At 34.2% G+C, this 17,136-nt stretch overlaps 1 protein-coding gene across 1 annotated transcript; it reads right to left on the minus strand.

The window, feature by feature from the left end:
- Window positions 1-7,101: 7,101 nt before the first annotated feature.
- Window positions 7,102-13,707, minus strand: FABP9 (fatty acid binding protein 9). Its single transcript, XM_074279620.1, has 4 exons — window positions 13,635-13,707; window positions 8,790-8,962; window positions 7,705-7,806; window positions 7,102-7,152 (listed from the first exon to the last, which is right to left on the minus strand). Exons 1-4 carry the CDS (start codon window positions 13,705-13,707, stop codon window positions 7,102-7,104), a joined length of 399 nt encoding a protein of 132 aa, XP_074135721.1.
- Window positions 13,708-17,136: the final 3,429 nt, after the last annotated feature.

Here is a 17,136-nt window from a genome sequence, read left to right on the forward strand (position 1 = left end):
TGTAAGTATCTCCAGGCATCTCTGAAATCATCCTATTGATCATTTCTTTAGAACAATAATATTCCATAACATTCATAACCATAACTTATTCAGCCATTCTCAAACTGATGGACATCCACTCAGTTTCTAGTTCCTTGCTACTATAAAAAGGATGCTACAAACCAAATACAAAATCTTAAACCTGGCTTTTAAAAGGCTCAATGATTGGTCTCTAACCCATCCTTTTCATCTTATTTCATATTCCTTCATTTCATACATCCACCATGTCAGTCAAACTGGCCTACTAGTTATTCTCTCTGTTTCTACCTTTATGCCTCTGTATGTGTCCTGCCCTTTTGCACTCTACACTTACCTCATTCTTATAGGTATTTGCTTCCTATTTCTACTTCCTAGAATTCCCAGCTTTCTTTAAATTTCATGTATCACATCCTAAAACATAGCTTTTTCTGACAGTTCCTCCTAACTTGGAGTTATTATTGCTCTCTCCATCTTGAAATTACTTTATGATAGGTGGGACCAAGATGATAAAGTAAAGGCAGGTACTTAACTGAGCTCTCCCTCAAACCCTCCAAAAACCTTTAAACAATGACTCTAAACTGCTAGAGTAGCAGAACTCACAAAAGGATGGAGTAAAACAAATTTTCTAACCCAAGACAACTTATAAAGTCAGCAGAAAAGGTTTGTTGCATCAGGGCAAGATTGAAATACAATACATACAGCTCAGGACACACTTGCACAGACCCGGCCCCAACAAACAAGCTTCAGGACAACTGCAACAGTGACAGTAGTGGCAGTTTCCAGTGCTGGTAACAGTTCCAGGGATAAAACAAGTGCCGGTGATCCTGCACAAATTAATGCACAGTATAAGAGAGTAGTAAATACACCTTTCTCTAGATCAGGGGTGGGAAACCTTTTTTCTGTTAATGGTCATTTGGATATTTATAACAGCATTCATAGGCTGTAAAAAAATCATCAACTTAAAAACTCAAACAGTGGGAGATTGAATGTACCTTGGCAGGGCCAGAGCAAATGATTTTATGGGCCTTATACAGCCTACACAGGTCAGCTGTTCCCCACCCCTGCCTTCTATCATGCTACCTTGGAAGAGCCAAAAACTTACAAGTCCTCAGAATTACCTCTCAGAACAGCTGCACAAAGAAGTCTGGAGCTTGGAACAGTGCACCACCCTGGAAGCAGAGCTCTACTTTAACAAAGTTAAAAATCAAATAATAGGCTAGGGAAAATGAACAAACACCAGAAAAAAGATTCTTACTATGAGACTTACTATGGTGATAAGGAAGATCAAAACTCATACTCATAAGTTAACAAAGTCAAAGTTCCTGTATCCAGAGACTTCAAGAAAAATGTGAATTTGTCTCAGGTCATGAAAGAGCTCAAAAAGGATTTTGAAGTAATTGCGTTTTATGAAACACTATTAAAAATTGAAGGTAGGAACAGACTATAATCCTAAATGGATAGATTTCCTTTTGGTTTTTTAATTTTCCTTTTCATTCTACCTTTTTTTCCCTATTCTTTTCATATTCCATCCATATGGAATTTCATTCCATCATATTCCATAAATTCCAAAGAATTTATAAGAACAAGTCAGTAAAATTTTACTAAGTACTTACTATATGCCAGGCACTGTGCTAATTGTTGGGGATACAAAGAAAGACAAAAGTACTATTCCTAACAGTCTCTTCTCTCAAGGAGTTCAGTCTAATGGAGGAAACAACCTGCAAACAATTCAGCTCAACATTAGAAAAACAGCTTAACAATTAGATTTGTGTAAAAAGAGAAATGGATTGACTCATTGTTAAGTGAGTTCCCACTAATCACTTCAAGTCCTCACACAGAGGCTAGATAGCCACCTATAAAGGATTTCATCAGGGGACTCCTGCTCAAGTGTGGGTTGTCCTAGATGCTAAGAGTTCTTCCAATTCTAGGATTCCTTGTGTCTATGAACAGAACTTCCAAGATTTCATGTATTTGGGCTCACATTTTTATGGGTTAGTGAAGGAAATTAGTCTTGCATTCAGTTAATTCCTCTGGAATTATTTTTCTTAAGAAGCATTTATTAAGAACCTACCATATATAGGATACTGTGTGAGGCACTGGATTTTGTTCCAGCTCTAAATAACAGTCTCCCAAACTGTTTATGGTTCATCAAATAGCTAAATAATGTTAATCAGAAAAAATAAAAATCTAGTCAAGATCTCTTTTTAATAAAATTAATGACAGCTGAATTCTAATATGATATGAAAACATATACTTTCCTATGGAACTTGAAATATGCCTCATTAGGTTATACAAGATGTTTTTTCTATAATGGTGTTTGCTTCTCTGATACAATTTATGGAAATCAGTCTTGTTATTTTGTCATGTCTTTTACACCAGAACCTTTTAGTTTTCATCCCCTTTGAAGGTTAAAAAAAAATAAAGCCTTTGTATCACTTTGAATCACCATATTTTCTTCTCCAAATATGATTTCCATTTATAGCTTCTTTCTCAGAACACTGTACAACTCCTCAATTAGAATAATGTGTCATTTCCTTCAAGAGAAATCAGTATGATAGATTGATGGCCCCATGCCAGGAAACTTTTTTTGAGCAAAGTCATTATCTTTTGAGAAAGAGACATTGTGAAATGTTTGAAGGGAGAACAGTTGTTCTAATCAACAACCTTGATAGAGCCTGTCATTTGGAATTAAACACTAAGGCATTAAATCAGATTTGACAATCCAAGAAAGAGGAGACTGTGTGGTTAAATCTAGAGATCATTCTGCCCACTAAAAATATAAAGAGGTAGCTTAGGTCTTGGGCGTAACCTAAATCAACATACAGTGGAAGCCACCACATTTCTAGATGTTTATTGGGGAATAGAAGAACATAACCATTTATAATTATAGACAGCAAATGCATTATTTTGTTTCAACCTCTTATTACTTTAATACACTATTACTTTTTTTAAAGATGCATTTTGAAATTTAAAAACTAGAATCCTCTTTTTTTTTGACTAATTCAAGAAACAATAAGTACTAATTTATTAGCCAATTGCCTTCCTCATTTGGAAAGTCATGGTGGTTCCCCAGTAGTTTTGAGTATGAAATTCTTGGCCATCTCATTAACCACCTTATCCAAATCAGAGACCATGCTCTGAAGGACTTCACTCTTTACATCTAGAACTCCTGTCCTATCATCCCTGAGATCCTGATTGATGGGCACTTCACACAATCCACTTTATGTAGCCCAAATTTTTTCATTCTTCCCTTTAATTTCTATCCATCTTCTTGACAAATATATTCCTGATCAGACAAGAGGCTTTGCCATGGAGAACTTAGTCCTTTTAGATCTAGAATTCTCACCATGGGGTCTCTACTCTCCCAACTGGGGAGTGGTTCATGGAGCCCACTAGTTTGGTCACCTCCCCCGATGAGTTTCTTTACTCTCTAATCATCTTTTTATTAACAATGCTGACACCACAAGTATATTTTCTATGCCATCTTCCAACTCCTACTCATACTTACAACAACAACAAACTCTAGGAGTTCATAATCACAAGCATCACACAAGAACATATAAGCAAGATTAAAGACAAAGTCAGACTAATTCTCTCCATTAGGCATAAGAGAAGTTCTGTCAGGAGTTAGTAGAAAAGCTTTATGGCTGCTGTCAGAGGGGCACTAGTATAGTTCTCTATCTACCAAGGATATAGGCTATAATGATACCTTGACCATAGTAAGCATTTAATAAATGCTTGATGAATTTAAATTAGTATTTCTTCTTCAGGAAGGATATGGGTAATAGCTCTCAACCTAGCTTGTGTGATGTTTCAGCTGCAAAGAAAACCCTCAGAATCTTTACCCTCATTTCACATTTATATTCCCATTAGAATCCCAGAACTTACATTTGACACACTGGACTTGATCTACTTAGAGAAATAGGAGATTGGTAGGACAATCAGGATGACTGTCTACTCTGGAATTAGGAGTGTAAAATTGAACTATGAACTGAAAGTCTGGTCAAGTCTTAAACCTGGCTCTGCTGTTAAATACATGTATAACATTGGTAAACTTATTTTCAGTAGAATATAAACTCTTTAATGTCAAGGGCTGAATTTGAGTTTGTTTTTACTTTTTATTTCCAGTACTAAGCACAGTGTCTTAAATGTAATAATTATTTGATAAATGGTAATTGATTTTAATTGAATTTTTCTCATTTTTTTCTTTCAATTTTTTTGTTTGCAAAATGAGGCAGCTGGTTTAGGTGTCCATAAAATGCCTCTCATTGGTAACATTCTGTGAATCCAAGGAGGCAGCATGATAACAGTAGAAAGAAAAAGAGGATCTGAGCTCAAACTTTTCCCATTATATACCAGCTGCATGACCTTCAGCAAGTTACTTAATCTTTCTGAATTGTGATTTCCTCATTTCTAAGATGAAGAAGTTGGACCAAATGACAAATTCCATTCCAGATCTCAGTCTATAATGAAACCTTACCTATCTCTACTTAAGCTTTCTTCTTTTTGTACCTTGTCCTTTAATTTTATCTATACATGATGATACAATGGCAAACCAACCCTTATGTCTCTCTATTTTTTTGGCTTGAATATTATTTTAATTAACTCTTTTATTTTACTTTAATTAACAAAGGAGAATATTTTCTCTCCTCAATTCCCTTCCCCATTTGGAAAAAATAGAAGAAAAACTGTATTTTCTCATTAAAAGAGAAAAACCTAAATCATGATTGTTTTTACTCTGAAAATGGCAAATTCAATAAATGATTATTTCTTAATGTATGGGTTACTAGACTTGGAATAAAGAATATCTGTTTGAATTCCATGTTAAACATTTATTAGCTGTGTGACCTAATCAAATAATTTAACCTCTCTGGGCATGCTGATAAATATTTCAGAATAGGTTTTTTGGAAAAAAAAAAAATAAATGTACCTCTGGGTACATTTATACTTAAAAGTATAAAAAAAGTATAAAAAAGTATAAAAGTATAAAAAAAGATTAAAAGTTTAATCTACATTATTAATGTTTTCTCCATAACTTTCTTAAACCTGAATGACCAGTATGACAATAACCAATGCTCTGTTTTGTAATGTATAGGTAATTTAATGTATATAATATAATGATATAAATTATCACTCAGAAAATTGGTAGGAGGAGCTGGCTCTTGCATACTTTTGCCTCTAGAGCTATTCCTTCTTCTGTAAAATGAGAGGGTTAGAAATGTTGACATTTCACACTCTCTTCCATTCCCAAAACTAGGATTCTATGATTCTATGTAAATCTCATTTTTTACTGAATCACCCTCAGAAGCACCCTCCATCTTTTCATGATTCTTAGCTCAGTTTTATTGGTAACATTTGAACCCCCCTCAGACCTTGATAAGGGCCCACTTAACCCCATATGTTTAGAAACAAGACTTAGTAGGCTTCTGAAGGAGTATGTTTAGCTGCAATAATCAAATTCTTGTTAGAAAATGATAAATTCCTGCCTGCCCATAATGAAGTGCCTTTCTGTAAAGGCCTGGTTGTAACAGTGGTGATATTTACACTAGCTTCACTATTTTAAATAGTTTAAATTTCAGAGAAGCAAGACAATGCTTGCTTTTAAAATATTCTTTAATAATAGTTCTGTGATAGTATATAATATCCTTGCTCTTTTTTTCATGCTATAGTGAATGCCTTTTATACATGGACATTTGGCACAATAAATAATAGAACCTTATACCCTGGATCTCAACATAGTCAGAATTCCAAATATTATCATGAAGCAAGTCAAAGTGTTTATTAGGATTGCTTTCACCTCTCTCTTTTGCTCCTCCTTTTTTTTCCTTTCTCCTTTCCCTGTTTCAAACCCACTCCACCCTCAATATTTAATGTTTTCAGATTCTTCAGATAGAGTATATTGTTTTAATATATTTTTGCTCTGTGGGTATTTTTATTTTAACAAAGATAATGCTTAAAAGAATAAATTTTAAATTGGCCCCTTCAGATGAAACTTGGAGTTAGAATGTAATAAGGCATTTATGGATCATGCAACAAAAATAATAATACTAAGAACAAAGAACAAAAAAAGTTACAATTTTGAAAGTTTAACAAAAATAGAACTTTAAATAAAGGAACAGTTTCATTCCATCTGTATTTCACTAGTATAGCTGGTCAGAATAGGTACTCTACAGGGCATAGAAGCTTTGCTAAAATCTCCAACACCAATTTCACACAGGCTTATGATCTGTCTCTTGAGAGGAATTAATACATTAATGAGATCATGAATATTGGAATGAGTAGAGAGATACTGGGGAATATTAAAATCTTTCAAAGGTTCTCAAATCACAACTCATGGGTAGCAACCTTCTTCACAAACACATAGTGTTGACACTAACTTCAGCCTTTGAAATCCTTTATAATGTCTCTAACTCAGTTTTTTAGTCTCATGAGGCATCAATTCCTTTTACACTCTCTATACTTCAGAAAAAACCTGGTCTTGTTAGGTTAGGTTAGGTCCCTCTTCCATGACATTTCATCTTCCTTTTGGACAGACTATCTGCCAGACCTAGAATTCATTCCCTTTCCATTTCTGCCTCTTAAATTTCCTAGTTTTCTTAAGAATTCAGCTCAAAACCCACTTCCAACATGAGGCTATTCCTTTTTCTTCCATTTATTAATGTCTCCTTTTCAATAAATTGTTTTGTTCTAGGAGAAAGGGAGGGGGGAGAAAAAAATTGGAACACCAGGTTTTGCAAAGGTGAATGTTGAAAACAAACTTTGCATACATTTTTCAAAATAAAAGGCTATTTAAAATTATTTGTTATTTTATTTAATTAATATATATTTGCATGTGTGAGTATTGTTTTCCTCTCTAGAATATGACCTTTGTAAATGCAAGGATTGTTTCATTTTATCTCTATATTCCCTAATGTCTGGAACACAGTAGGCACTTAACATGTTTGTTGATTAATTTATTGAAATCATACTTCATTTGAAAATGATTTATTGATTAAATTGGTCAAGTAAATTGCTATTCATATTGCTGAATAATGGATACTTCTTTTTTTTCAGACTCAGAATGCAATTTTTCTTGAAATTTCTTTATACTTTTTCATAGATTCTAGTGCTCACAACATTATTCATGGTGCATACCTGGAAAAAAAGAACATTTGCTATTATTTGTATATAGGGATGGAGTCAAAAGATCTGTGTTTGAATCCTGAGCTCTGACACTATTTCTGTGACTTTGGGTAAGCTACCTAACATTTCTGGACCTCATTTTCCCCATCTGTAAAGTGAAAAGTTGGACTAGGTAGCTATATTTAAATTTAAAGTAGTTCTAAAGTTGCCACTGAATCCCCAACCCAGGAAAAAAATGTATGATTTAGGGCATTCAAAGAAACTGGGAAATTTCACAGAATTAGGAAGAACTGCAGAGGACCTCTAGTCCAACCTGTATATAAATAACTATTAATAACTAGCCTTTGCTAAAAGACCTTTAATGAAAAGGAATTTCCAAACTTCCAAAATAACATTATACTTTTACATAATTCTCATTGTTAGGCCTTCCTGACATGGCAATTTAAATGTTTATTTCTGCATCTTCTATCTTTTGCTGCTAGGTCAGCACTCTTTGACCAAAAAGAATAATATTAAAATCCAGCATGACTATTAAATGATTCTAGCTATTCACAAGAAACTCACCACCACCATTTTTCCATCTGCAATTTGTCTTTTGATTGTTGTCTCCTTGCCATACCACTTCTGCACCTGGACCAGGGAGCCATTTTCCAGTGTTACGATGCTCTAGAAATCCACAATGGGCTTACTTTTAGAAATCAACAAACTGATAATTTTCTTCTAGAAAATTTGCATCTATCTGTGGCTGGCTATTCATTTTTATCACATTTTAAGGCTATACTGCTAGCAAAAAATGAGAGGCAGCTAGTGCATCAGGAAGAAGAATTTAGAGAAGCATAAAGGCAAAAATCATAGAGAAAGAGAGCAGGGTAAGATGCAGTCCAGTCCCATAGAGGAAGTATTCTCAGCTGAGATCTGATGAAGCATTGAAGGCCATTTACACATTTTTCCACTTCAAAATCTGCATTGTAATACTTAAAGCAGTAGTATCATAGATCTGGGTTTTATTTCAGGAGACCATCTAACTGATAGAGACAGCATGGTCTAGTGACAAGACAGGTAGCCTTGTAATCAGGAAGTCCAGTCCCACCTCTGACATTTATTGGCTGTATGCCCCTAGGCAAATAGCTTACTATTTCAGCATCCTTGTTCTAAGACTAGGATTTACAGAGCAGCTGCCAATCCCCAATAGTAGAAAAAGTTTCTCATGAACAAGCATACAAGAGACATGTATGTTATTTATATATATTTGTACATATACATGCCCATTTTCTAACCAGGTAATAAGTGATGAGGTTTGTTATTGTTATTCAGTCGTAACTTTTTCTTCATGACCCTATTTGGGGTTTTCTTGGCAAAGATACTAGAGTGATTAGTCATCTCCTTCTCCAGTTCATTTTATAGTTGAGGAATTGAAGCAAAAAGATTTAAGTGACTTGCTTAAATTTACAGAATTAGTAAATGTCTGAGGACAGATTTGAACTGGGCTGAAATTTATCAACAAAAGAGCTGAAAATTAATTACAATAAATGCTTGATTCTATGACATGCAGATAGCATAAAGAGAGCTTCAAAACTAAGAACTCTTCAAGAAAAGAGTTCTTAGCCTTCAATAAACCTGTTTTTTATCATCTGGAAGCATGCACTCACCTTTACTTTCCGGTTATCTGCTGTGATTTCATCAAACTCTTCACCTATTTTGAAGGAGATCTCTGTGGTTTTGAATGTGCTATCAGTTTTGATGGTCATCACCTCACCATTAGCACTGATAGTTACAGTAGGCTTTGCTAATCCTCCAACATTCCTGGCAGCAAAACTTACTCCTACAAGACAGAGAAGAATCAGGTTTCATTCTCTTTCTGGGGATGTTTTCCATTTTAAGACTTCAATTCAATAAGTCTTCATTTAATGTCTACTATATGCAATTCACATGATAAATGCTAGGAAAACACAAAGAGGCAAAAGTCAGTCCCTGCCCTTAAGGAGCTTAAAATCTGATGAGGACTTTATAATCTAATTTCAAACATACAATCTTTAAGAAGTGGCTAAAATTTATCATTTTTAATGGTTCTTTAAATCTACTTTTCCCATTATGCCTTTATAGATTTGACCTTCCTTTGCCTGATCTTCACAATTTATGCATCGTTATATGGTCCCAGACTATCAGCTACTCCCAGGAAGGTGTGGAAGCTTCAATCTGTCACTCAGAAATAATTTGGTTTTATTTATGAAATCATTGCCTCAGTATTACTACTCCCAGAGGCTTGAAAGATGGAAGTAATGCAGTTTTTCTCTCAGACTCATTCTTTGAGGAAATGTTGCTTATTAAGATTTTGATGAGGAGAAGCATTTTATGTACATAGGGTGCTACACCTGGAGTCAGAGAGAACCAAGTTTGAATTCTTTGTCTAATTGATTTTATGACTGTGGACAAATGCACTTAACTACTCTGTAATCTGGGGGGGAGGGTCATAAGACCATGCAGAATTTTTGTGAGGCTGAAATAAGGAAAGTTCTTTGCAAACATACATATAGCTCAGGCATCATAAACTTGCATTTACCTAGTATTATAGAATATACAGAACTATAAAATATATTAGAACTATAAGTTCTATTAGTTATAGTAGAACTATACTCATGAACTCTCTGTAAGGTAGGCAGTTTGTATTATTATACCAGGAGGATGCTGCTAAATGTTGAATAATTGACTGATCAATTGTCTCACACCAGAAAAAATATATATACACTTTTACATTTATTCTGCATTATTATTTTTTTCTCAATTGTTTTCTTAAGTCTAAACAATAAAGACCCGATTTATAATAATAACAATTATAGACACCATGCTAAAGACACTTTACAAATATTATCACATTTGATATGTACAATTCTATAATGTAGGTGATATAAAATAGTCTTACAGTTGGTGCAATTGAGGCAAACAAAAGTTAAGTGATTTATCCGAAATCATAAAGCTAACAAAGTTAGATTTTTAACTCAGGTCTTCCTGACTCTAAGCTGGGCACTGATGATTTGTAGTGTGTATCTATTTTCAAGGTATAAATGTATATGTTGAAATTTTAATTATTGGCTTTTTTTTAACAGTTGGCTTTTAAGAGCTAGTTTCAACTGGTTTCAGCAAAGTCCTGATTATAACTATTATGAAAATGTGGAAACAGAAGCTCAAGGAGAAAAAACATAAAACTTCCTAACAATTGTCAAAAAAAAAAAAAAAAAGTGAAATTTTATCTCAGGAGGTTTTCCAGAGGAAGTTGTATATCTGCTTGTTAGAGATGTTATAAAGGGGCTCCTTACTCAGGTCTAGGTTGAACTTCATGACTTCTGAGATCTGTTCAGGCTCTGGGATCATATAATTTTATACCTGAAAGGGATTAAATGACTTTCTCCTGTCCGTACAGATGGTGCCGAATTCTTCTTTCTCTACATGGTTCACCTCAATGATTATATTCTCTTGAATAAATAAAATAAATTAAATCCCTACACTGATGACTAAGGCTGTATCCAACTCTAATCTATTCCTACTAGACAGTTCCATCTAGATGTCCAATTGACATCTCAAATTCAATATATACAAAATAGAATTCATGATACTCTATCCTAATCCCTCTCTTCCATTCTTCTCTCCTTTTAGATCACAAAAAAGGAGGGAAATGACTTATATGTACAAAAATATTTATAGCAGATCTTTTTGTTGTGTCAAGGAATTGGAATTTGAAGGAATATCTATCAGTTTGGAAATGACTGGGCATAACAGAGAAATGATGAGCAGGTGAATTTCACAAAAAAACTGGAAAGGCTTACATGAAGTGAAGTGAGCAGAACCAAAAGAACACTGTGATGATGAATGACTCAGTTCTCAACAATACAATGATCCAAAACAATTCCAAAGAACCCATGATGGAAAATGTTATCCACATCCAGAAAAAGAACTGATAAATTCTTAATGCAAATCGAACGATATTATTTTTAATTTCTTTATTTTTAAGTGCTTTTCTTTAGCCCTGTTTCTTCTTTCTCAACATGACTAACATGGAAATATGTTTTAAATGACTGTATATACATAACCTATATCACATTGATAACTCTTTTAGGTAGGGGATAGTGAAGGAGGAAGGGAGATAAATTGAAATTCAACATTTTAAAAATAAAGAATGTTAAAATTTGTTTTTATACTTAATTAGAAAAATCTTACTTAAAAAGTATACTTCTCTCTCTCTTTTTTTTGCTGATGACTCCACCATCCTTCAAGTCCCTTAGAAATTCATAACCTTAGAATTACTTTTGACTCTTCTTTCTCCCTCTTTCCTTATGTATCATCAGTTGCCAAATTCATTTTTTATTCTTTTAAAATCTCTCAGATGCATCATTTTTCTTTATTTACCCTACCACCACTATAATTTACTTCCTTACTACTCTTTACCTGAGCCTTCACAACATAATTCACATTTGTTCCTTCTTTCCATTTGGACAACCATCTGCTTAGTTAGGGTTCTCATTATCTCCTGTCTGGGCTGGGATAATACATTTAGGTCCAATTAGAATAAATATTGAATTTCCTGAAATGATTGCATTTTTTGAATTCACAATTTTTAAAGTTATAATTATATAAAATGTGGTCATTCATTCTTTCACTGAAAATATGCAGTATGAATTTAAATAATGCAACTGCTTTATGAGATCGGATCTAGTTCTAATCTCCTAACTAGTCTTCTTGGTGGCAGTATCTTCATTCACCTACGCATTCTCCACACAACTAATAGAATAATCTTTGTAAGACTCTTCTATGTTCAAAAAATATCCAATATCTATTTATTGCTTAGAATAAAATACAACTCCTTAACCTGGGTTACAAGGCCCTGTATGATCTGTCCTTAACTTGTGGTGGAGTACCAAGAATGTTGAATCTGAGATCCTGAATTCAAATTCTGACACTTCCATGTGACTTTGGTCAAATCATTTAAATAATTTGGAAACTAATTAAATAATTAGTTTCCTTATCTATTTTTTTTTGGACTCACATGAACCAATGCTGAGTGATAGTTTCCTTATCAATTAAAAAAAAAAAAAGACAGGCTGCATTAGATGACCTCTAGGGCTGCTTCTGTCTCCAAGTTAATAATCATTCTCCCATTCTAGACTAATTGTGCCCATTGCTCATTAGAGGCAGTGGGATATAAAGGATAGAGATTTGATCTTGAAGGCAGAAAGACCAGGGTTTAAGCTAACTTCTCCCTCATACTGACTACAAGAGCCTAAACAGATTCAATTAATTAATCTCTCTTTGGTTTAGGTAACTCTCTAAAACTCAAAGTTCAAGAGAAAGTGCCATATTGCATTGATAAAAGGATTTTATTCATCAAAATCTCTCTCTGCCATTGGAGTCATAGGTCCAGGCTCCATCCCTATTTTATTTTACTCCTCTCTAGATATGCTTTCTCTTGAAATTATGATCACATCCACTTCCATGAATACTCTACATTGATGACTCCAAGACTGTATCCAACTCTAAATCTTCCTTCTGAACTCTCCAATTCCTACTATGCACTCACATCTGGATATCCAATTGACATGTCAAATTCAATATATCCAAAATAGAATTCATGATATTCTACCCTAATCCCACCCTTTTTCATACTTCTCACTTTTTAGATCACAAAAAAGGGGGAAAGGACCTACATGTACAAAAATATTTATAATAGTTTTTTTCATGGTGGCAAATCATATTCCTGTCTCATTTCTTCATCTGCAAATCACCTGCCCATGTCTACACACTCCCTTTTCATCTATCTGTCAGAATTCTTATCCTTCAAGGAGTCTCTCAATGTTCACTCTCTATGAAGCCTTTTCTAATCCTTCGGTCATTAGTTCCTCATCTAAAGAGAGACTGAAGCAAGAGCAGAAGTTTTAGCTGTAAAAAATTTAAGTTTTTGCACATAAAAATGTTATAAAACCAGCTGAATATAGACTTTGATGTATACCAAATCTGTAAGATACATAAAGGGAGAAATACTTTGAAGATGAAGAATTGGAGACAATGTGATTTGTTCAAACAAATAATAACTGATGTACATGGGACACCCAAAGTTGTTCTCTTCTCTTGCTAGAAAACCTAGAGTTGTACATCTAATAAAGGTGTTCATCAGTTTTTCTCCCAAATTTGAGTCTGAAGATTCACATCTGAAAACACTGATTCCTTTTGGAAGCTGCCTTTACTATTAACCAAAGAATGTTCCTATAAATATAGATTATTATAATCCATATGATTTTTCAGTATATAGATAATATTCTTCTTCCCACATATATGTACTTTAAAGCAATATCATTTAGAGTTGCAATATATGTAAGAAGTGGCTTTTTTTAGGTCAACATAGTATAATCTAAAAACTTAGAAAAAAATGGAAGAAGAAAGCCATCACCTCCCAACACTTTAAAAAAGTAACCCAATAATTCCCATTCCACATAATGACATCTCACCTAGTTCTTTCATGTAGTCATCAAAGTTTTCACTGGAGATAAGTTTCCAGATTCCCAAAAAAGGCTCAAACATCTTGGATATTTTGGTGGAAATAGAAGCTCAGATCAGAAGACCAAGGAATGAAATGAATGCAAGGCTACCAAGATTACCTTTTAAAGGACATCATTACCACGTGACTCCTTTGACACAGTAATAGGAAACATAAGGCCCAGGATTCCCATTACTACCACTTGACTAATTGTTCTTACCACCAAATTAGGAAATTGAAAATAACATGTAAATTTTGGTTTAGGTCAGTGATTATAGCTTCTAGCACTGTGACATGCCCAAAGAACAAGGGATAAATATTATTTTGTATGTAGTGAAGGCAACTTCCAAAGAGAATCAGCCATTTCAGATGTAAGTGCTGAGTCAAATTTGGGGGAAGAAACTGATGAACATCTAATGATTATACAAGTCTAATTTTCTGGCAAGAGAAGAGAACACTTTTTTATCTGCCTCATTATCCATCAACTATTATTTATTTGGACAAGACACATTACCTCTATTTCTTCATCTTCAAATTATTTCTCCCCTTCCCTACCTTACAGGGATGATGTGTAGTACAGATAATATCTATAAAATGCTTCCATTTTCTTAGTGTGTTGTGTAGGGTATTATTACTATTATCATCATTATTCATCAAGTTTAATTAGGGATGAGGAGCAAAAGAATTGTCTCTATTTGTGCATAGGTTGTGCTATGAATCTCAAAAAAGGGCTTAGTGTTTATGGAATAAACATCTTTCATGGATGGAAAAACATCTTTGAAATTTTGGATATGAAAAAATGAACAGCAACAGGTTTGAAAATAAAAAAAGGAATTTGTTGAAATTTTAGAAAAACTTAAGTGAATGAGAGTTACAGAGGTCTAAACATATGAAAGTTTTCTTGCTTATATCAAGAGAATTTTAAAGAACTACCTTGAGTAATTTATCAATGATGCAACATTAATTGTGGAATTTAATTTTGCTTGACTCTATACAGTTTTACAAGCCCCCCCACACCTCACCAGTGTTGGATGTGAAAGGGTAAAACTTTTTTAAAAAAAAAACCACAACATTCTTAAAATTCTGTGTTACCCATTTCAATTTGATTTGGTAAGTCTTCCAGAAAATGATTTAAAGGGTACAAATGACTTTCTCTTCTAGTGCCAATTGATTGTAGAAATCTGGAATAAGTAGAAAATTAATCATTTTTGTGCCTTTTAATCAATAATTCCCAATGGTATTGTCCATTGAGCCCCATTCAATAAATCAAATAAACTCTACTCAAGAAAGTTGTAAAAGATATTCAATGAAAGTTTATTAGTACATCAACTCTCAGAAGTTCTAGCTCCAAATCTATCCAAATCCATCCAAAAAGATTTCTACAAATTTATGATTTAATTACTAAAAGCAAAACAAGCTACATAACTAGCATCATTTCTACCAAAAAGAATGTGATCTCTCATCACCCCATCACTTCTCAGGTAATGTGGGTGATATGAGTTCATTCAGCCTCTCAGGGAGCCAGAGAGAGGAGATCTGATCATAAGTGCTCCTTATTGCCCACCAGAGAAAAGAAGCAAAACTGCTTCATCTTATGTGAATGATAGAAAAGGGAGGAAAAAGCTGAAGGAAAGGGAAGAGTTTATCATCCAGTACAATAGAAAATAAAGGATTCGACAGGCTCTGAATCCATAAGTCTTTTCTAGTAAATTACAGCATCTCAGAGTAAGGAAGTGCTTTCAGAGGTACCATTCTATAATTCATACCTGGGGGAAAAAACATAAAAATTGGCAAAATATAAATGGTCATCCAGTATTTGAAGAATATTACGAAATACAGTGAAAGAAAACTCACTACCTTTTAAGGAAGCTCATTACATTTTTGTTTGGAAAGATTAAAAAATTTGTCCTTGTTCCAAGTTCAGAATTGCCTCTCTTCAAAGTTCAACCATTACATCTACTTCTGCTGTCTAGGGCCAAACAGTGAAGATAGCCCCTCATCCATATGACAGTCCTTCAAACATTTGAAGGTAGCTATCACCTCTTTATGATTGCAATTATTCTCCATTTCAGACTCATCCTTGTAATATCTTCTATGCATTTTTATTTGTCATGATCTTGAGACCTTTCACCTTTCTAATTGACCTTCTGCATGTTCTCCATATTCTCAATGTGTTTGCAAAATGGGCTTACAGAATTGGGTAGAAGGCTCCATATGTGATCCGACGAGTGTAAAGTACAAAAGGACGATCAGCTCCCTCTTTCTGAACCCCAGATCTATCTGTTCAGCCTAAAGTCTCATTATCCTTTTGGATGCCATGACACATTGTGATACATCTTGAACTTGAAATCTAGTTAGATCTTTATTTAGATGAATAGCTGCTTACCTATGTCCCTTCATCTTGGACTTGTGACAATTTATTTTTTTAAATCAAGTGCAGTTCTAGCCTTTATATTTTATCTTATTACATCTTTGTACAAAATTACACTTTGTTAAGGTCTTTTGACATCCTGACTGTTATCCAGTATATTAATCATTTCTCTTAGCTTTATGCTATTTGCATACTCTATAAGAATGCCATATTTGGAGTGTAGGATATGTTCAGGGAAGACTAGTACCTCTGGTGTGAGAGTTGCTGAGCCCTTTACAGGGCTTCTTTTCATCTTTAGTGTCCACCTGATCCTCCTAACTCTTACCTGTGGTTCCAGGAAACTATAGCATGCACAGTGGCCACACTCTGGTAAACTGTTTTGGCAGATGGGCTGAAGCTATTGACCATTCACCTCAAGCTGAAATCAATCACTCTAGCTGAAGTTCTATCTGAAGAAGAGGTTTTTAATGCTATTAGTAGGCTTTTCATGATAAAGCACCAGATATTGATTCTATTCCAGGTGAGATTTACAAGGTGGAGGGTCCATTGCTCATACAAAGGCTGATTGAAATTTCCCAGATTATATGGCAAAAGGAAGTTATGTCCCAGAGTTCAAAGATACCTTTATCATCTATTTTTATAAAGGTAAAGGGAATAGATTTTCTTGTGACAAGCACAGGTGCAGTCTTTCTCTTAGTCATTGCCAGATTCCTTCTTAATAGACTGATCCTTTACCTAGAAAAAGGTCATCTACCTGAGAGCTAGAATGGCTTCAGAAGGGGCCAAGGAAAGTCGATACGGTGCTTATTGTCCAACAAGTCCAGGAAAAATGCCAGGAACAGAACAGAAATCTCCTTTTTGTAGATTTACAGATCTGACCAAGACTTTTGATACTATCACTAATGAGGGCTTATGGATATTTATGTCAATATTTGTTTGCCCAGAGAAGTTTATTAATAGTACATCAATTTCATGATGGCATATTTGCCCAGGTTCTGGACCAAGGGCAATGCTCTGGAGTTTTCCCAGTCACCAGTGGAGTTCAACAAGGCTGTGTGATTGGTCCCAAGCTCTTTAGCATGATATTTTCAATCATGATGTC

Source organism: Sminthopsis crassicaudata, chromosome 1 (genome assembly GCF_048593235.1).
Source record: "Sminthopsis crassicaudata isolate SCR6 chromosome 1, ASM4859323v1, whole genome shotgun sequence".
Taxonomy (NCBI): Eukaryota; Metazoa; Chordata; class Mammalia; order Dasyuromorphia; family Dasyuridae; genus Sminthopsis; species Sminthopsis crassicaudata.

Bases quoted from the DNA above. Each gene is read 5' to 3' on its own strand.
- FABP9 (XM_074279620.1), bottom strand. From the start codon at position 13,707: ATGTTTGAGCCTTTTTTGGGAATCTGGAAACTTATCTCCAGTGAAAAC. The intron at 8,963-13,634 runs GTGAGATGTCAT...TCTGTCTTGTAG, and splicing joins TGACTACATGAAAGAACTAG to GAGTAAGTTTTGCTGCCAGG. The intron at 7,807-8,789 runs GTGAGTGCATGC...GTGGATTTCTAG, and splicing joins CAGATAACCGGAAAGTAAAG to AGCATCGTAACACTGGAAAA.